The 20,221-nt window shown below is 43.1% G+C and overlaps 1 protein-coding gene across 11 annotated transcripts in view; it reads right to left on the bottom strand.

The window, feature by feature from the left end:
* NBEA (neurobeachin) overlaps positions 1–20,221 on the bottom strand; it is a 670,094-nt gene that overhangs the window by 59,314 nt on the left and 590,559 nt on the right. For all 11 annotated transcript variants that reach the window (XM_053311836.1, XM_053311837.1, XM_053311835.1 and 8 more), the window contains 2 exons: positions 15,910–16,062; positions 968–1,135 (listed from right to left, as the gene is read on the bottom strand). In XM_053311836.1, the coding sequence (XP_053167811.1) occupies positions 968–1,135; positions 15,910–16,062 (321 nt within the window). The remainder of the gene's footprint in view (positions 1–967; positions 1,136–15,909; positions 16,063–20,221) is intronic.

Here is a 20,221-nt window from a genome sequence, read left to right as displayed (position 1 = left end):
CCTCTCTCTCTCTCTCTCACACACACACACACACACACACTCCTTTGGAATGAGGACTTCATCTCATATCATAAACTTACTTTGAAAGTATTCTCAGGTTAAATACTGGCTGATATCCAGAGCAACAGAACAAGGACACAGAACAAGGAGGTTACATTGTTGCAGCTGGAGGCTTCTCCAGCAGCAGAACAAGCATATGCTAGGAGGGGGTAGTAATTTTCTCTGATTTCCCTGGCCTCCAGAAGAGCTCTGTGACTTTCAGAATTATGTCCCTGAGGGTTTTGCAGCTTTCAGGGACATATATCTAGAGGGCACAGAACACTTCCGGAGGCAGGGGAGATCAGCAAAAATAACTCCCTGCGCCCCACATGTGCTCTACTGCTGGCAAGCCTCCAGCTGTGAGGATACAGCTCCTGGTACTATGTTCTCACTTTGTTAGTCAGGATGTCAGCTGCCATGTCATGAAGCATGATAGCTGCTTTTAAAAAAATTCCAGTCTAAAGCCTCAGTGAGCATCCACATTTATTTCCACTTTTCTTTTGGATGTTGGCTATTAGTCTGTAACATGTAGACTACCAAGTAATTAAAAGTAATTTATCTTATTTGCTCAGGCTCTCGGTAGCCCGGGAAGAAATGCCGAGATGTATATACATATTTGGCATAGTCGCCTTTCCTTTTGAAGGATAACAAAGGCCATGTTCTGAATAAAGCTAGAGGTGAAAGAAATATGAAGAATGTATAAGAACAGCCCTGATGGATCAGGCCTATCTAGTCCAGCAAGCTGTTTTCCACAGTGGCCCACCAGATGACTCTGAGAAGGCCACAGGCAAGAGGTGAGGGCATGCCCTCTCTCCTGCTGTTGTTCCCCTGCAACTGGTCTTGAGGTATCTTGTCTTTTATAATTGAAAGCCTTTTATATTTACATTCGGTAGTGCTTAAAAGTTGGGGCAGGGGTAGAAACACCTACCTCTCTGAGCACAGGATCAGTGATGCTGTCAAGGTTAACAGAGCCTTCATATGTTAGGTAGTGGAAAACATTAAGTGCCCGTACTGCTTCTGGTCCTCGTTGCTTGTAGCCAAATATAAGATCAATCCACTGGTGAAGTTGACATGATACAAACTCACTTTCCAGAGCCTAGAAATGAAATTGAGAGTTACGAGGGTCACAAAATATATTTTATTTCTCATTTCCATGCCAGTTTATGCTTTGCCCCAAAGGTGCTTTTTTACTAGTGGAAAATACTTTGGGCTTACTGGAGGGCTTTTTCCAACCTAGTGGAAACATGCTGAGTGATAAAAGTGACCACTAATCCAGAGCATTTCTTCTTTTTGCACAGGGTCCTGCATAAGACTTGTATGTATGTATTTTTCTTATTCACTACATTTTTCATAACCCTGATGCACTATGGCACTGCACTGCAAGAAGTAGCCATGGAGCCAGCCAAACAGTGGCCTGGGTCCGGCCCCGCTCAGTGGCCTCCTCCACATACGCCCGTGCGTGTGACATCACATGCATGGAAGCATGGCTCGGGCTCCAGAGGACCCCAGAGAGAACTCTTCCCTCCCTCCCGGGCTACCAAGAGCCTGAGCAAACTCTCCACCTGTTATTTCAGGCAGCACTGGCTGCCCAATAGGATGTTTTCCTCTTTCCCTGGAGAGAAAGGGGAAAACATCCTATCGGGCAGCCAGCTCTGCCTGAAATGACGAGCTGAGAGCTGATGTCATCTGCAAAGGGGGCGTGGCCTGGGCTGCCTAGAGCCTGAGTGAGCTCTCCGCTCGTCAGAGAGGGAAAGGAAGGGGAAAATGTCCTATTGAGCAGATGGTGCTGCCTGAAATAACCGATGGAGAGATCACCCGGGCTCTCGGCAGCCCGGGCATGGGAAGGGGGAGTTCGCTCTGGGCTCCTCTGGAGTGGCCCTTTTCATTGGTGGCCTGGGTTTTTTGAACCAGTTGGCACAACGGTGACTAAGCCCCTGGCAAGAAGTCTTTTGCCAGTTTGCCCTGGAGTTCATGGGAAAGCACTAGCACATTTTCTCCATCCACTCATGGTTCTTTGGATGCAAGACTTAGTATTTCCATCAATATCTTTTCTTGTTTCTTAAAAAAAAAAAGTCATCACATGTCATGTTAGAACAGTTGCTGACATGTCCTGCTGTTTTTTAAAGATTGGATTCTTTTTAGGTGTGTTATCAGAAAATATTTTCATTAATTATATTTTATATGTTCTGAAATTTTACACTGGCCTTATTAATTCTTGCTAGCTGCCATAGATTTCAATTGTGTAAGAAAGGTGGATATAAGTATTTAAATAAATAACTAGATAAGTAAATCATTGTATGGAATTAATGTTCTCCCAAAGCCTTGCAATTCAAATTATAAGGCAATACAAGATTTACTTAGGAACATATTTAAATTGAAACCTTATTAAATTTCCTCTTCAAGTGCAGAAATAATGATAGGTTTAATCATCAAGCCAAACATTGTCAAACAAATTTTGTTCCACAATATTTTTGATACATTTTTATGCTCAGAAGGGAAAGAAAAAAACATTTCTCCCAATCTATTCTGTATGATTCAAGTTAAATGAGAAAAAAAATGGGGAAAAATGTAACTGTGAAATACTTCTGAATATACAGAAAATATTTTCTGTATTTATTTATTTAATATATGTTTATCTTTCCTACCATTAACATTAAGATGGTTTAAAACTAACGCATTCTTTTGAAGGATGCAGGTTCTTTGATTTGGAAGGATTTGATAGAAGGTTTGGATGGCATTCATATTTGTGGTATGAAAAAAGTAAAATACATAAAGACTTTTTGAATCACTATGTAAGAAGGAGTCTAATGAGGGTGTGGTTAAAATATAAAAAATGGTTGGAACCTAAAACTCCATTATGGGTATCCCCGATTGAAGCTCTAACACGTAAAGAAGTAAATATGCAATCGCAATGAGCTACTTACAGGGATCTGTTATATTTTCAAGAAAAGGATTGTAAGCTAAAAAGTTTAACTGAAGTACAAAATTATGTTAGAGATTGGTTTCAGTACCACCAGTTAAATGAAATATATCAGAAGGATCTTAAAGTTGGATTTGAGGACCAGATGTCGAGATTTGAGAAGGAATTATGTGAAAATGATGAAAAATTAGTTTCTAAAATGTATAAGCTTTTACTTCTGGAGGAGACAAGAGATGAAGTAGTTAAAACGACCATGGTAAAGTGGGCTCAAGATGTGGGGTGTAATATAGAAATGGCAGCCTGGGAGAAATTATGGAAAACTGATTTAAAATTTACTGTATGTTATGCTTTAAAAGAAAATTATTATAAAATGATGTATAGATGGTATTTGACTCCAAAAAAATTGGCATTAATGTATAAAAATGTTTCAAACAAATGTTGGAAATGTGGACACTCTGAAGGTACTTTTTTCCATATGTGGTGGACCTGTAGGAAGGCCAAGGCCTATTGGGATATGATATATAATGAATTAAAAGAAAATATTTAAAATGACATTCCCTAAGAAGCCAGAATCCTTCCTCCTGGGAATAACACAAGGAGTAATTTCTACAATTAATTTAACATGTTTCATGTGCTTCTACGGCGGCCAGAATAATATATGCACAGAAATGGAAGAGTAATGAACTGCCTTCAAAAGAAGATTGGCTGATAAAAAGTTTGGAATATGCGGAGATGGCAAAACTTACAAAATTGATAAGAGACCAAAATTTAGAATGCTTTAAAGAAGATTGGAAACTATTCTTGTTGTATCTAAAGAACTATTTTCCTACTATGGATCTTACAGCAGGGTTTGAAATCTAGTAATAATTGCAGGTTGGGTAGATTAAAATCATGTTTGTAAGGTTTAAATTTATGTTTTGAATTATTATTATAGCAAGGGTAAATTTTATAGCTGACGAAGAGGTGTGAGCGGGAAGTCCATATTTGTTTATCTGTTGTGAATGTTAAGTATAAGATTATTGTTAAAATTAATAAAAATTGAATTGGGGAAAAAAAGGATGCAGATTCTTACTTTCTGCATACAATTCTTCAAAAGCAGCCAACAGTATGTCCTAGCACTTTTAATCTGCATTACATCAAAATATTTGTCAAAACTAGCCAATTGAATCAATGGGACTAAATAATAGAGATGTGCGAATCAATTTGGACCCAAATCTAGCTGGAGTGATTTGGAGACAGAACAAATCACCCCTGTGGTCCACGGGCAAGATTCAAATCCAAATCGAATTGCGTCCAAATCGTCCAAATCGAATTGCGCCAGATTCAATTTGAATATATTCAAGATTCGGATTCCTCCTATTAATTACCCCAGATTCCCAGCTTTCTTTTTTTAAAAAAGCAGCTAAGCTCTAGCCCTTGTAGAAGTGGAGTTATGGAACAAAATGTGTGGTCACTATTTTTCAAGTGTTTGGATTCTTTGGTGTATAATAACTTTTTCTCAATGACTCTCTATGAGGATTCATTACACACCTTCATTTCTTCTATTCATTTTGACTGTCTTTTGGACAGTGCCAACTGTCAACTGCCATGTGCCTACTACACCCCCCTCCCACCCACAAGGCAGTGGGGTATTACTCCGTTTATGTTCTAGGAATTGTTTCAACTATTTAGACTCTTTGGTGTCTAATAAGCTTTCCTCATAATGAATCCCTATGAGGAATCATTTCACACCAAAGATTCTAAACACCTCAAAAATTCCTAAAATATAAACTGAGTACCCAGTGGCTTGGGGGTTGGGGGGTAGTTAGCACATGGGATGCCACTAATTCCCCACCCCCACTTGCAAAGCAGTGGGATCAAAATGAACAGAAGAAATGAAGATGTGTAATGAATACACCAAAGAAACTAAACACCTCAAAAATTCCTTAAAAAAATGAAGTGAGTACCCCAGTGTGTGTGTGGGGTGGGGTGGGTGTAGTTGACACCTGGTAGTTGACAGTTGGCACTGTCCAATGACAGTCAAAATGAACAGAAGAAATGAAGGTGTATTATGAATCTTCATAGGGATTCATTATGAGGAAAAGTTATTAGACACCAAAGAATCTAAACACTTCAATATTCCTAAAAAAATTAAACTGAGTACCCCACTGCCTTGCAGGTGTGTGTGTGTGTGGGGGGGGTGTAGTTGGCACATGGCAGTTGACAGCTGGCACTGTCCAATGACAATCAAAATGAGCAGAAGAATCGAAGGTGTGCAATGAATCCTCATAGGGATTCATTATGAGGGGAAATTATTATATGCCAAAGAATCCAAATACTTGAAAAATAGTGACCGCACATTTTGCTCAATAACTCCACTTCTACAAGCGCTAGAGCTTAGCTTTTTTTTAAAGAAAAAATTAAAGCTGGGGATCCATGTTAGGGTTAGGATAGGGTGACTTCAAATCCCAATTATTTCCTATAGCAGAAATATACAAAATCAGTAAAAACTAAATAAAATAATTAAAAATCAACCAAGTGCCTCACGAAGTTGAAATTTGGGTGGCAGGTGGCACCCATGGGGACCTACCCACCACCCAAATCTGGTGCCCCTAGGGCCTTTATAAGTGGCCTGAATCAATAAAAATAAAAATAAAATAAAATCCATATCGAATCTGGGTTGATTTGGGGGTGCAGATTTGGACACAAAACAGGGGTGATTCGATTCAGGCACAATTTAAATTTAAAAAAATCAATTTGTGCACATCCCTACTAAATAATCATAAACCCTATAATGTCAGATTAACCAAGCTGGAACACTGCGGCTTCCAACAGCAGGTTAAAACCATTTGTGTTGTTTCATACTGGCAATATATAGCTTTTCTGCTTCTATATACAGTAGTTGTATATGTAAAACATATGATTTATTATAGGACAATCTTTAAACTTTTATATGGAATTTTAAACAGAACCAATATTATCCAGTTATTCATATCACAACAGAGAAGCTTAGGTGAGTAGTGGGCAGCAAGATTTTGAACTCTTATCTTTTATTCCTGTCTCAGCCATTTTTCCCAATTTTCAAATGCTTTTTATTAACTATTCTATACATAGAACATGAACCTACCGAGGCTTCAGATGGAAATTATTTAGAACACAACAATAAAATTGTCTTGGGTCCAGCTTATCAGTGAAAATAGAGCCTTCAGTATGTCTATATGGAGTGAATTTAGCTGGCAAGCTTTTGAAAAATAGTGCTACCAATTAAACTGAAGATTAGAAAGAAAACTAGATTGCTAAAACAGTAATCACCCTTACCAAAACCCAACCCTTACCAAAACCAGTTACAATCGACTTCTTGAGACGTTAAGTTCTTACTTTCAGTTTGCATAAAACAGAGTTTGATCATTTGCACCTTGAATGTTGTATGTTGATTTATGAACTAATGGAAGGGTAGACTCACATGAGAGCAGGCAGTTCTTAAATTATCTAGATCCCAAACACCACTTAAGGGTTTACTGATAACAACTAGCACCTTTGGATTGTATCCAGAAACAGAAGCCAAACTGATAGCCAACAAACATCTTTTTTAATTGTTGTAAACTGCCTATGACTATTCGATTGGGCAGCACACAAATGATAAAAAATATGCTAACTTGGCAGCAGCATTCTGTGCCAGTTTTGGCTCCAAATATACTCTTCAGAGGCAGCCTCACACAGAGCACATTGCAATAATCTAACCAGCAACAAAGTGATAGTGGCCAGATCTACATTCTCAGGGCATTAGGAGCTAATTCAGCTGGCATTACAAGATGGAGCTATAGATAAGCATTTGTATGCTTGCATGTGGAAAGTTCCAAGTTCCCTCCCTGGCATTTCCAAGATAGGGCTGAGAGAGTCTCCTTCTGTAACCTTGAGAGAAGCTGCTACCACTCTATGTAGACAACACTGACCAAGATGGATGAATGGTCTCACTCAATATAAGGCAGCTTCCTATGTTCCACCTGAGCTTGCAGGAGCACAGCTGGATCTAGAACAGGACTGCACAACTTTGGCTCTCCTGCTGATTTCCCATGGAAGCAGTATGTAACAATTGTTTTGCCACTGAGAAAAGCTCCGGAGTCTGATTAAACAAATGCAATGGTGGTAGAGAAGCAAGATCTATCCACTGCCATCACCAACACAGAGTAGGCCCTAACAGCCAATCTCTTGATGGCCTGGTTGAACTGCATGCTCTTCTTCGCTCATGAAACACCTTAGCATTTAAGTATATTAAGTATATACAGCTACCCCCCACCCCCTGTTATTAATATAATGCTTTCTAATTATACTTTATGAAGAGCCTTACAAGCTTGAAATGCATCTATCTATCTATCTATCTATCTATCTATCTATCTATCTATCTATCTATCTATCTATCTATCTATCTATCTATCATCTCCCATAATGTATTTTGACTTTGGATGGGAATTTTAACTGATGCAATTCTTTCCATTTCTGTGGATTCAAGGTGAACTATGGAACAGTGGGCTTGGGCTCACATTAGTTGACTGCGGATATGTGGAACCCAGGTCTGCAAATGGCGAGATTTGCCTGTAATTTTTTCTAAATACATACACTCTTCTAGACATCAACTAGCAAGGAGTGCATGGTCATTTTGTGCTGCAGAAGGAATGCTTGCAAACTACAAGCCTGGTTCTCTACTAAATAAATAGAACTATGGCTGTTAGAAAAACTAGTCGCCAGTAAGCTCTTTCAATTGTTCATCTTCACATTTTTTTCTTACTGAACAAGATCAGAGACAGCTGGAAGCAGAAGAACATAGCAGTAAGACTGAGGTGGGGCCACTTAGCTTGCATAGACCTGGATGATTGTGTAGCCTAGCCAAAACACACTTACCTGTGAGTAAGCCTCACTGAACACAGTGGGACTTACTTCTAGGTGACTATGCACAAGGATTGTGGTGTAAGGAAGGGTTATTCTCCCACTCCATGCTCTCACTTACACCCATGGAATTCACACTCTATGGAACCTAAACAGTGACCTGAAGAAAGTTAGGGGAGCTGTTTATTGAGCATGGGCCAGTTTTGGTCCTTGTGCTCCTGTCATGAAAGTGAAGAGGCCCACAAAGTGTCTGATGTGCAGCAAGATTTGCAAGATAGGTCAGAGTTGCAGAACCATGGAGAGCTCCAAATAATTAATGTGCTCTGATAAACAATAGAGGGGCACTGAGGCCTTAAATCCCTACAGGCTCAGACTACCTCTCCCAGGTTCTCCCTTCCTGTCTGGGGAGTACTTAAAGAGAAAGAGGCAGTCCTCTGACTTAGTCTTGCATTCCTTCTCCATTCCACCCCATATCTCCTGATCTGTTGCTAGTGCTGGTGTGCAGACTCAAGTGAGATTCTTATTGTGGAAAGGACTAGTTCTTCAAGTTGCTTGAGCTCAGACTGAGGGGTTTTAACCACCACATTTCCAACTTTGGAGGCTCCAGGACCTCTTCACTAGGCTTCAGCCCAGGTTCTGGCTTGAAGGGCCTGGGACTATGGGCAGGGCTGTTCCTTCTGACCTGACTCCTCTGCAGAATTGAATTCTGATCTACTGCTCAGGACAGGGGTCATGATTGTTCTGGTGCAATACACCTGCTAATCTCTGAGCTTTCAAACCATACAGAAACCAAAAGCATTGGAGGTTAGTAAGCTAACGTAGCAGCCTCATGTGGGTGATTTTATTTTATTTTTATTTTATCTTATGTAAGCCATTTTGGGAACTTTTGTTGAAAAGAGGTATATAAATGTCAAATATGTACAGTATGTATGTGTGATGAGACGTCGTCAAATCAATCTCTTATTTAATACCAGTGCAACAGTATGGGTTGCCATTGCTCTTCCTTTAAAACCACTATGACTTTATGCTTCCAAGCTGTACTGTTCAAGTTCGTTGTATGGCAAACAAAAAGGCAGAATATGTGGGACATGGGCGCAGTGGGAAAATGACTTGACTAGCAAGCCAGAGGTTGCCGGTTCAAATCCTCGATGGTATGTTTCCCAGACTATGGGAAACACCTATATTGGGCATCAGCGATACAGAAGATGCTGAAAGGGAGCACTGCATGGGAGGAGGCAATGGTAAACCCCTCCTCTATTCTACCAAATGACACTGACTCAACAGCACACTTTATTTATTTAATAATTATATCCCACCCCTGCTCAGAGTGGCTTACAGTAAAAGAATAAAAGCCTAACATCCACAATAGTTTAAAACAACCATAAAACAGGTACCTGAATGAGCATATCTAGCGTGCCAATAAAAAATAAGTACTATTATGAAGCATGGATTATGAAGCAAACGTACAAGTCACTGAAGCAAAAAGCTTAAGCTCCTTCTAATCCAAAAATGTTGCTGAAATGTCATTATTTCATTCAGCACTATTATTTGCAATGCACCATAATGGGTGTGCTGCTGAATAATCAAAATGTTATCAACGCTAATCTTGGATTACGGCAGTTCACATCTTCAAATTACAGAATGCTTGTTATACAGACTGTGCTTCAGTGTGCTACAGTTTCTTGCCTCAATTTAACATGCTTGGTTTGCTGGCTGAATGTGCTCTATTTCTGGCTCTCAGGACCACCTCAAGTCTGCTGGGATCAAAAATCTCAGCAAGACCACAAAGGCACATCTGCAGATGGCTCTCTCTCTCTCTCTCTCTCTCTCTCTCTCTCTCTCTCTCTCTCGTAAACTGTTAGATTATGATTGATGAGCCCAGCATTAGGGTAATGTTAGCAGGGACACTTACTGCTTCTGTCCTCTGTGACATCACTGAGGTCAGACCATAATCATGTTAGCATTGAACACAATGCTTTATTAATGTTTCATGGGCATGTCAGTAGTAATCAGTCTAGCTTGCTATGGATAAATTAAACTGGGCCAACAATCAGTGATGTATAAATTGAATGTTCTTAAAATCTACTAAAACATCTCCTAAAAGTTACCCAACTTAATCACTTCTCCAGCCTTTCTAATGAGACCAATTTTCACAGGCATTTCTTTCAATGAAAGGCTATTTCTCTCTCAGAACAAATATTTATAAAACACAAAATACTCTCCCATTTACTTGGCAGCAAAATGTCAAATACCTGGTTAATCCTAAATGAGATGGGAGTCATTGATCATGCAATGACGGAAGTGCTTCTGTTATATATAACCTCTGTGGATGCATAAACAGGTTGCAGATAAAGATTTATGTACTGATATATACACTATTAGTTTATATGGGGTAGTACTAAGTCAGTAATAGTCAAAATGTGCTATTTTTCACATGTGATGATCTGCAAAATTACAGAGAATCCAAATGAAGATTCCAAATGGTTTGGGTGAACATTCGATTAAGTGCACTATACAGGAAAACCCTGTTATTTGTGGGGGTTCTGTTTCATGGGGGGGCTGAGGATAGTGAATCCACAAATAATGGGCATTAGGGCTATGGGAATTGGGGGTTAGGTTGGTTCCTGGACTGCCCAGAATGGCCCCAAATTGGCCAAAAATCTTGCTTTTTGCCCCCCCCCCCCCCCCATCACCTCCAAAGGTGCCTTACCATGCTGCAGAGTAATCCAGGGCATCCGCGGGGCCAAAAATTGGCTGAAAATTGTGGGGTTTGCCCCTTTTCTTCCCCCCAAATCACCCCCCAAAGTGCCCTACCATGCTGCAGATTAGTCCAGGGCATCCACAGGGGCAAAAAAAGCTGATTTTGCCCCATTTTTTCAACTGTGAGCTGTAAAATAGCTCCCAAACACAAAATGGCAGACAGAAATGACCTCCAAGGTCATTTCCGGCCACTCCCGACCTGCGGATATGCGAGTTTAACCCTCTCCCCTTTTTCGTGTATCAAGGTTGGGTGCTAATTACCTGACTGCAGATACGAGAAACAGCGAGTGCTGGACTCGCGATTAACGAGGTCCTCCTGAATCTTTTTAAAAGTGTTTATATTTTGTTATAGTATTTATATTAGGGGACGAGGCTAGGGATATGCGTGAATGGCTCAGGCAGCTGCTGGAGGGGTGAGGTGCAGTTCCCTTAAAAAGCAGGTAAGGCCCGCTGCTTTTCCAGTGGTGGTACTGGCTCTCCAGTAGCGGCTGGTGAGGGTGCTGGTAGAGGGGTGGCGAGAGGCATCTTTAAGTGTAAAAGCATTGGTGCTTACCTCCGCTCTTGCCGCACCTAAATGCTGCTCAGGGAAGAAGTGTGCTGCCCAGCACCCCCTGCGGTGGGGGATTACCTCTGCCACTCACTTGGCTTCCACAGAGCCGATCTCCTGCCTGTGGTGGTGTGAAGGTAATCTCCTGCCGCGGGGGGGGGGGGTGCTGGGTGGCGTGCTGCTTCTCCCAGCAGCGTTCAGGTGTGGTGAGAGTGGAGGTAAGCACCAGTTCTTTTACTCTTAAAGGTGCCTCTCGCTGGCCCTCCACCAGCGCCCTCACTGGCCGCTACTGCTGCTCTCCAAAAGGCCATGTGTAGCTGTGGCCCTGTTTCCTGCAGCTGCCATGTAGTATTGGCACTCATATGGCCATTGCACATGCCATGTGCGTGCCGACACCACACAGAGGCTGCAGGGTACAGTGCCGTAGCTGCACGCGGCCTTTTAGAGAACAGGCAGTGCTGTCGGAAAAACGGCAGGGTGGGGATGAGCAGGTAAAGAGCTCCTTACCTGCTTTTTAAGGAAACCACTCCCCGTCCTGCCAAACTGGTTCAAATGCCAGCGCCCGATCTGGTTTGGTGCTTGCCAGAGGAGGTGCCAAACTGACTCATGCATATCCCTAGATGAGGCTGTATCTCAATGGTCAAGCACATCCTTTCCATGCAAAAGTTCCCCAGTTCAATCTCTGACATCTCCAGGTGGAGATGTATCCCTTTCCGTCTTTGAAAATGGCTTCAGTTGGGAGGTTGCTGTATCATTTTTATGTAAAGCATCCTGAGCAGAATTGGATAAGCTATTTTATTTAAATTTATTTATTTGTTTGTTTCTTTGTTTGTTTGTTTGTTTATTAGATTTGTATACTGCCCTTCCAAAATGGCTCAGGGCGGTTTACAGCATAGTAAAAAAAAAAAAATTAAAACAAATTAACAAACACAATAAAACCAATTAAACAGCTAAAAACCCTGGAAATCAGGGCAACAATTTAAAACAGTTTAAAACAGTCAATCATTTAAAACCCTGTAAGGCCAGGCCAAACTCCCGAAGGGCTCTCCCGAAGGACAGGGCTCTCCTGAAGGACAGCAATGATCTCAAATTATGAATTTCTGCCGGGAGTGCATTCCACAGCCCAGGAGCAGCTACAGAAATGGCCTGCCTCTGCGTCACCACCAGACAAACTGGTGGCAACTGGAGACGGACCTCCTCCAATGACCTTAACGTGCGGTGGGGATCATGTAGAAGAAGGCGCTCTCTTAGATAGCAACAATAGCAACCATTCTGTGTAACCACTATTGCCACCGCCACCTAGTAGTTGAGAATGCTTTTTGATAGTTGTTTGTCTCCAAGCAGGACACAAAGTTGAGCAGTTAAGGGATTCCTTTTTGTCAGAAACACTCAAATGCAGCTAAACACCCAAAATGCATGGTGAATGGGAAGAGCAGCCAGTGTTTTGGTCAACACTAAACACTCTAAACCATCAAATCTGAGCTAGAGAAGATATTCAGGGTCATAATGTTAGCTTTGTTTTTAAGTCAATCATTATGAATTCCAAGCCAAGGAATTATGAAACAGTCATATTTTTAACGTTGAACAGTGGAGAAATTAAACTATCCTATATGTTTCTACTAGTGTGGAAACTGAAATTTGAAAGAGAATGTCAGGTTTCCTTCCAAGGAAAATATCAAAGAATTTTCTCAGATAGCTTTTCCACATCCCAATTAAAAGAGAGACTGCCTGTGAAACTGGAAGTTATGTTTAGCTTCATGGCTAACAGCTGTAGATAGACCTCTCCTCGAATTTGTATAATGCTTTCTAAATGCTAGGAACATAAGAAGTGTCTTCATGACTATAAGACCCAACAGTCCATCAATCCCAGATTCTGTTTGCAACAGGCACAGGGTGAGACAGTCTAGGGGGGAAGATCTATATGCTGAAGCCACCCTTGTTGAAACTGAGAATAAATTATAAAAAGCATTCAATCATGTTTTAAGCTGCCTGGAAGCTTAAATCTGGTGACTAAATCTGGTAAAAGGACTAGAGTTGGAGCACCACACTATGGTGGCTTTAATCCTTCCTGGAGAGTTGATCCTAGAAGGTAGTCTAGACATCTACTGCTTTACCCCATCGCCTTTGCCTTATGGGATGCCAGAGGATTCCCCTGTTTTTTAATGTCTACATGAAACTACTAGGAGAGGTCATTCAGAGATTGCGGTTCACACAGCCTGTCAGGAACTGCCTGTGGGAACGACAACAGACTTGCCAGCAGGTGCAGAGCAATAATTGGGTGGATGCATCCAAAGAACACGCACTGCCTTGTCTCCAGGGCTGCCTTGCCCCCCCCACACACACACACCCGGGGACCAGCCAGCCAGTGCTGCCGCTGCCCACCCACTCGCTTGCTCTCAATGCTACCCTATTGCCATGCTCCTACCTGGTGAAGGGAGGGAGGCCCATGCCACTGGGGGCAGGACTGCACCATGGAAGGCAGAGGGGCCACCCATGTTCATGCATTAAACATGGGTGCTCTCTGCCCTTGCTATGCCCCTGCTTGCCAGCCATGGAGATTTCAAGCCCTGGACTAATGGTGGCCAGCCAGGCAATTACTGAGTAGACCCTGCCCCATGTACAAGACCTCTGGGCCTCAAGAGGCATCAGCACACCATCCCTTATAATATTTACCATTTTAATAATAGTATTATAATTTAACAACTAATATTTAATAATTTTGAAATAAATAAATTTGCTTCTTTAAATGAGGGGTTATCCTAGCTTTAGATCAGCATTTAGATCTTTCAGTCAGAAGTATATGCTGACATCCAGAGTAACGCTGCACTGGAGGAGCAACAGGGGAGGGGTGATGTTCCCTGATCTCTCCTTCCCTCTGAACCCCACTGTGCCTCCTGAAAATATGTCCCATGTGGGAAGGGGAAATAGTTGAAAACTGCCCTGCCCCTGTGGCACCAAGCACAGCATTAGTCTGGATATCAGACATAATCTTCAAACTGATATGTATCATAGATGAAATTCAATAAACATGAGAGTAATGCACCATTTTGAGATTGTGCACAGAGCAAAGTGGAATGCAGTGCTGCATCACACATGCAACAATTACAATGCAACAATTACACAGGAACATAGGAAGCTGCCTTCTACCAAGTCAGGCCATTGGTCCATCTAGCTCAGTATTGTCTACACCAGGCATTCTCAAAGTTGGACCCCCAGATGTTACTGGACTTCAACTCCCATAATCCCCAACCAAAGGCCACTGGGGCTAGGGATTATGGGAGTTGAAGTCCAATAACATCTGGGGACCCAACATTGAGAATCCATGATCTGGATTCAGACTGGCAGCAGTTTCTCCAAGGTTGCAGGCAGGAGTCTCTCTTGGTCCTGTCTTGGAGATGCCAGGGAGGGAATTTGGAACTTCTGCATGCACAAGCACACAGGTGCTCTTCCAAGAGCAGCCCCATCCCCCTTAAGGGAATATTTTACAGTGCTTACACATGTAGTTTCCCATTCAAATGCAAACCAGAGTAGACCCTGCTTAGCAAAGGGGGCAAGTCATGCTTACTTCCACAAGACCAGCTCTCCTCCCTTAGATCAGCACCACTGCACAAATGTGTAAGACACTGCTTATTCTCCCTACAAGGTCTTTCACACTTCTATATGTTTTTGGTGCTTAAGGAAATCCATACCATTTTGGTGGGCTGGGCTCTTAAAAGGCTTCTTTCGAGGGAGCAAAGAACCATTTTATTTACTGTATATCTGTAATTTATACTGTAAGCTGCCTTGAGTATTTTTTTAAATGGAAAGGCAAAACAGGAATACTTTTAATAAGTAAATAAATAAATAATATCCTGCTCTTCCCCCTTTAAAGCTCAGAGTAGCTTACACAGGACACCTAGCAGTCTCCCATCAACACACTATCACAATTACATTATGAGCCCTCGTTCAAGAAAAGCCTATGAAAAATCCATGGCATAACAGTGAACACAGTAAGGACGGATACAATCTCAACCACACACTTGGTCTGCTTTACCCCCTTACATTTTCAAGCGTTGCCTTGCAGAAATGAAAAGCCCGTGATTCAGGGCAGGCCCATCCACTAGGCAGACCCAGACAGTCACCAAGGGCACCAGTTCTTGGGGGGCACCACAGCTCCCTGGGTAGAAGCCAAGAAAGCAGGGCCTGCCTCGTAGCATGTCTGGTTTGCTTTCCTCCTCCTCCCCCCGCCACCTCAGCATGCTATGTGCCTGCCTCCTCCATGCCTTTTCTGCTCTCTTACTGCTGTGGTTGCTCAAGCGGAAGCCTCCATCTTGGTTTCTCAAGTGCCTGGACCCAAAACAGGAAGTGGGGCATGTGATGGTTGGCTTGGCTGTGGTTGGGCCTGATTGATTGTGGAGGGAAGCTCCGCACAGTACAATTAAAAGCTGCCTCTCAAAAAGATATAGAGTTCGGCTGGTCCATGGAATTGCAGGGCCTGCACTGCTGAGGGCAGGGACACAGAGGCAACAGAGGAAGGGTGGGTGCTGGGCAGGCTCCAAGCTCCTCAATTCTTTTCCTTCTCCCACTGTATCTCCAAACTAGCATGGGCTGGTCATTCACTAGTTGGCCCAGTGAAAGAACAGCCCACACATTTCAAGTTAAAGCTGCGGTTCCACACTTTTCAGCTAGCGGGGAGGCCCAAAAGGCAAACTTCATCTAGGATGCCAAAAACACTAGATAAATCAGCTTGTTAAATTACGTACTCAACTTGTTACTCAAACTTAACCAAAATATATCTTACCATCCTATTGATCCGAACAAAATCTTCAGGCTTCTTTGCCCAAGGAGGAAGCTCCACGTCATTTACAACCACTTCATCTTCTCTGACTCCTAGGTTATATCCATTACTGTTGACAAACATTTCTGGTAGGTAGTAAAACTCTGGAATTAACTCCTGTAGTGGAAGAAGCAAATTATATATTAATAAATCCAGAAGCCATCCCACTACTAGCCTACTACAAAGAAAATTCCTTAGATGTCCTTCTCTAAATAACTTCAGTAGTATTCAGAAATGCATTATTTTCATAGAAAAGTGTTGCTTGTAGTATGTTTTTATCCTTTAGATGTTCATATTTTTACATTCTCTTTTGATACATAAGATTGCCTAGCTCACCAGTCTTCCAGTTTCCCCACCTGTGGAAACTAGACATGCACAAGACTTCTCCCACTTGAAGAAAACATCCCACTAGATGGCAAATAATGATGCTGACTAGTGATAGCTGTACTGTGGTGACTGACTATACACCACCTTAAACCGTAGTCATGTCTGAAAGGATTTTAACAAGTGACACTCCTACTACATTAGTTTGAAGCATTTTCGTTGCCTAGCTACTTCATTGGTTTCCATAACAATACAGCTGATTTGTATTGGGGAAACCTTCCTATAATCCATGCTTCCCTCTAATGTTTTGTCACAAACGTTATAACCACATATTCCAGCCCTGACCCCAATGCTTTATTACCTGCCTTCCTGATCCAAGTGACTACTTAATGGCTCCTGCACTCATCAGTTTGGTTTGTCTCTTTATTTCCTCTTTAATCTCTTAATTCCCATCTCGCAACCCAGTTCCCCGCTCCCCATAATGACCCTGCTAATCCCCACTTCATTCCTACTCTCTCTTTCAAAATAGCCGGTCTGGGCTTTTTCACTGCTTTGAGGCAAAAAAGTCAGCTGCTACTTCTGCCTCTTTTACCTCTTCGTCTTCCAGCCTATGGAAGAGAAGAAACAGCAAAGGTGATTTCTGTGATGTTTATGTAGCTGTCCGACAAGAGAAGAGTTTCAGGAATCCTTTGCAAAGCGAAAGGATAGCCATTACCACCCTTGGCCCAAAAGGTACACCATGGAAGGAAGGGTAATCTTTCTGGGTAATCTCAAGGTCAGGCAGTGGAAGGGTGAGCAGTGGCGTAACTATAACAGGGCAAGGGGAGACAGTTGTCTGGGGGCCCACTGCCTTGGGGGGCCCCCAGAGGCAAGTCACATGACTGACTCCCCCAGCCGCACACCCGCCCAGGCTTCCTTCAGTTGTATTCATCCTCCGAAATTGATGTGAGTGTTAAGACCTGGAGCTACCAGAACAGCATGTCTTCCTCTAGTACCATTAAATGACTTGCATTGTCCACAATTTACAAAACCTTAAAAAAAATAATTTAGGATGATGTTCTATTGTGGCACACAGGAGAGATAGATAGATAGATAGAGACATGCTTTTTGTTACAACTATTCAGCCTCATTTAAGATTTCTTTATTTCATGAGTTGAGTTTGAGTGGTTTTGCTGGTCAATGAGTGGTTTGAGTGGTTTTGAGTGGTTTTGCTGGTCAATAAACTTATCTCTCTATCTCTTCAGTGGGGGGCAGGGGGGCATTTTAAAATCTTGTCTCTGGGCCCACTCCAACCTTGCTACGCCCCTGAGGGTGAGTGCTTGATCTTTTCATTTCACACAAGGTTCTTGGGAAGGAAAATAATACCACCTCCTCTCCAGCCAGTAGAGAAGACGGTGGTGGGCAGACAGCAAAATAAGAGGGAGCTTTCAGGGTTATCTGCTACCTAGGAAAGGAGGAAGTGGCCATCACAGTTTCTGCTCTCTTAACAAAAGGACTGGGCTGAGCCCTGTTTTCCTCCACAGCATATCAGAATATTCTGGTGAAAGTGAGGTGCTCTCACTGAAGTAGAAGCCATTCCACTTCTTTGTCATGGTGCTGACCTCAAGCAAGGGGTTGAAATTCGGATGGGAAAGAGCTAAGCAAATCTCTGCCATTGACACCAGTTGCTTAGGTTCATGATCCAGGCCTCTGCAGCAAGGATTAAACAGGCAGAGAGAAGCCCTGGGAACCTGAACCCAAACCCCTAGAGATAGCCTCTTCTATGTCACCCCTCGCACAAGGAACAAAACAGAAGCCTATGGCCCTTCTGTGCCCACTTGCTGATGCAGAGAACACATCAGGTAAGTGGTAGATGAGTGGAGCTTGCCAGGAGACATATGAGGGCTCAACTGGAGCTGGAGGACTGCCAGATTAACGTGCGCTCTCTGAGTTTTCCTGTAGATCAGCCTCCCTAGTGTAAGATCAGAACAGGACACTTTATTCTTGAGTGGTGCACAAGTGAGATACAGGAACATAGGAAGCTGCTGTATACTGAGTCAGACCATTGGTCTATCTAGCTCAGTATTGTCTTCACAGACTGGCAGCAGCTTCTCCGAGGTTGTAGGCAGCAATCTCTCTCAGCCCTATCTTGGAGATGCCAAAGAGGGAACTTGAAACCTTCTGCTCTTCCCAGAGTGGCTCCATTCCCTGAGGAGAATATCTTACAGTGCTCAGATGTGGTATCCCATAGGGGTGTGCACAGAAGCAGCTAGGCCGGACTTGAACCAGACCGGCCAAGTCCGGCCCGGCCCCCATCGAACCCCCCCTGGTCTGGTCTGGGTCCAGACAGTTCACAGATTTTTAAATTTAAAAAAATAATAATATAAAAGTACCTTTAGCCCCTTTGGGGGTCTTCCTGTATGCCGTGTGTGTGGGGGGGGGTCCTCTGAAATCACTGCTGCGGCCTGGGAATCTGAGCATTTTTGGCCCGTTCCGGCCTCTGTAGTAAGCGGCGGTGGCTATGTTGGCTGCCGCTGCGCATGCATAAATGGCCTCTGTGAGGCCTGGCATGGCCCACAGCCTCACAGAGGTCATTTGCGCATGCACGGTGGCCATTTTGCCATGCTTGCGCAAATGACCTCTGCAAGGCTGTGGACCATGCCAGGCCTCACAGAGGCCGATTACACATGCGCAGCAGCAGCCAACATGGCCACCGCTGCTTACTACAGAGGCCCGAACGGGCCAAAAATGCTGAGATTCCCAGGCCACGGCAGTTATTTCAAAGGCCGGCGGGGGCAGAGGAACCCTCGTGAACCTCCCCCCCATGGCATACAGGAAGCCCCCCGAAGGGGCTAAAGGTACTTTTATATTAATTTAATTTTAAAAAAAAAATCCATGAACTGTCCGGAGGTTCGGTTCTGGTCCTGACAGAACCGGGATGGTGGTGGTTCGGTTTGATCCCAAACCCCGAACCTTGGGACCGCTCCACACATCCCTAGTCTCCCATTCAAATGCAACCAGGGCGGACCCTGCTTTGCTAGGGGGACAAGTCATGCTTACTATCACAAGACCAGCTCTCCTCTCCAGATCCCACCAAATATCCTGCCTCAGGTTTTACATATAGTTTCACACTTCCTTTGGATGGGGCTGGTCTTGGCTTTTTGTGCCTTTCATGAATGCTTCTCCTCTCCAACATCTGCCTTAATCAACAATCTCTCTCAGCCTTCACTGAAACACAGATCTCACTTTGAGTTAGAATCTCTGCTTTCCATTGGGAAACAAGTCCTTGTTACTTCTCCCTGTCCTGATATGGTGATGCTCTATTTAGTTTATGTGACTTCTTGCCCCCTTTCCACTAGGAATGTGCAAACAGGTTCGAATTCAAACTGGTTCAAATTTGAACCTATTCAGTTCAAAGGTTCGAACTTGAACCAGACCAGGCATTCAATTGGCAATGCCGGTCCAAGTTTGAACCAAACAGAGCCTGGTTCTATTTGAATCAGTTTGAAGGTTCAAGCCTCCAAAACTGGGTTGGGGTGGTAGGTACCCATGGGTGCCAACTACCATCCAAACCCCAAAGCAAATGGACACTCCTGAAATATTTAATGGGGTTGGGGGGGAGGGGGATCAATGCAATGAATAGGAGTCCCTCCTTCCCCATTCATAAGTAGAACAGTGTGTGACCTTAATTGCTATGAACTCTGAACTCAGAGTTCACAGAAATTAAGGTTACACACTGTTCATTACATTGAAACATGCTAAAATCTTTTTTAAAACTTATAAAAAATAAATGATGGAGCCCACTGGCTTGGTGCTCCTGAGGGGAGTTGTGGCTATACCTGCCTTGCACCCAAACCCACTTTGGTGCCTAGGCATCCCCCAGGGGGGCAGTTGGGGCATCCTCAATCCTCATTATTCCCTATGGGAAAAGTGCAAAAATTGGGAAAATCTTCAAACAATCATTTAAAACGCC

The sequence above is a fragment of the Hemicordylus capensis genome, chromosome 3, assembly GCF_027244095.1.
Source record: "Hemicordylus capensis ecotype Gifberg chromosome 3, rHemCap1.1.pri, whole genome shotgun sequence".
NCBI lineage: Eukaryota > Metazoa > Chordata > Lepidosauria > Squamata > Cordylidae > Hemicordylus > Hemicordylus capensis.
Note: the sequence above shows the minus strand (reverse complement) of the source record. Positions and strands in the feature narration are given on the sequence as shown.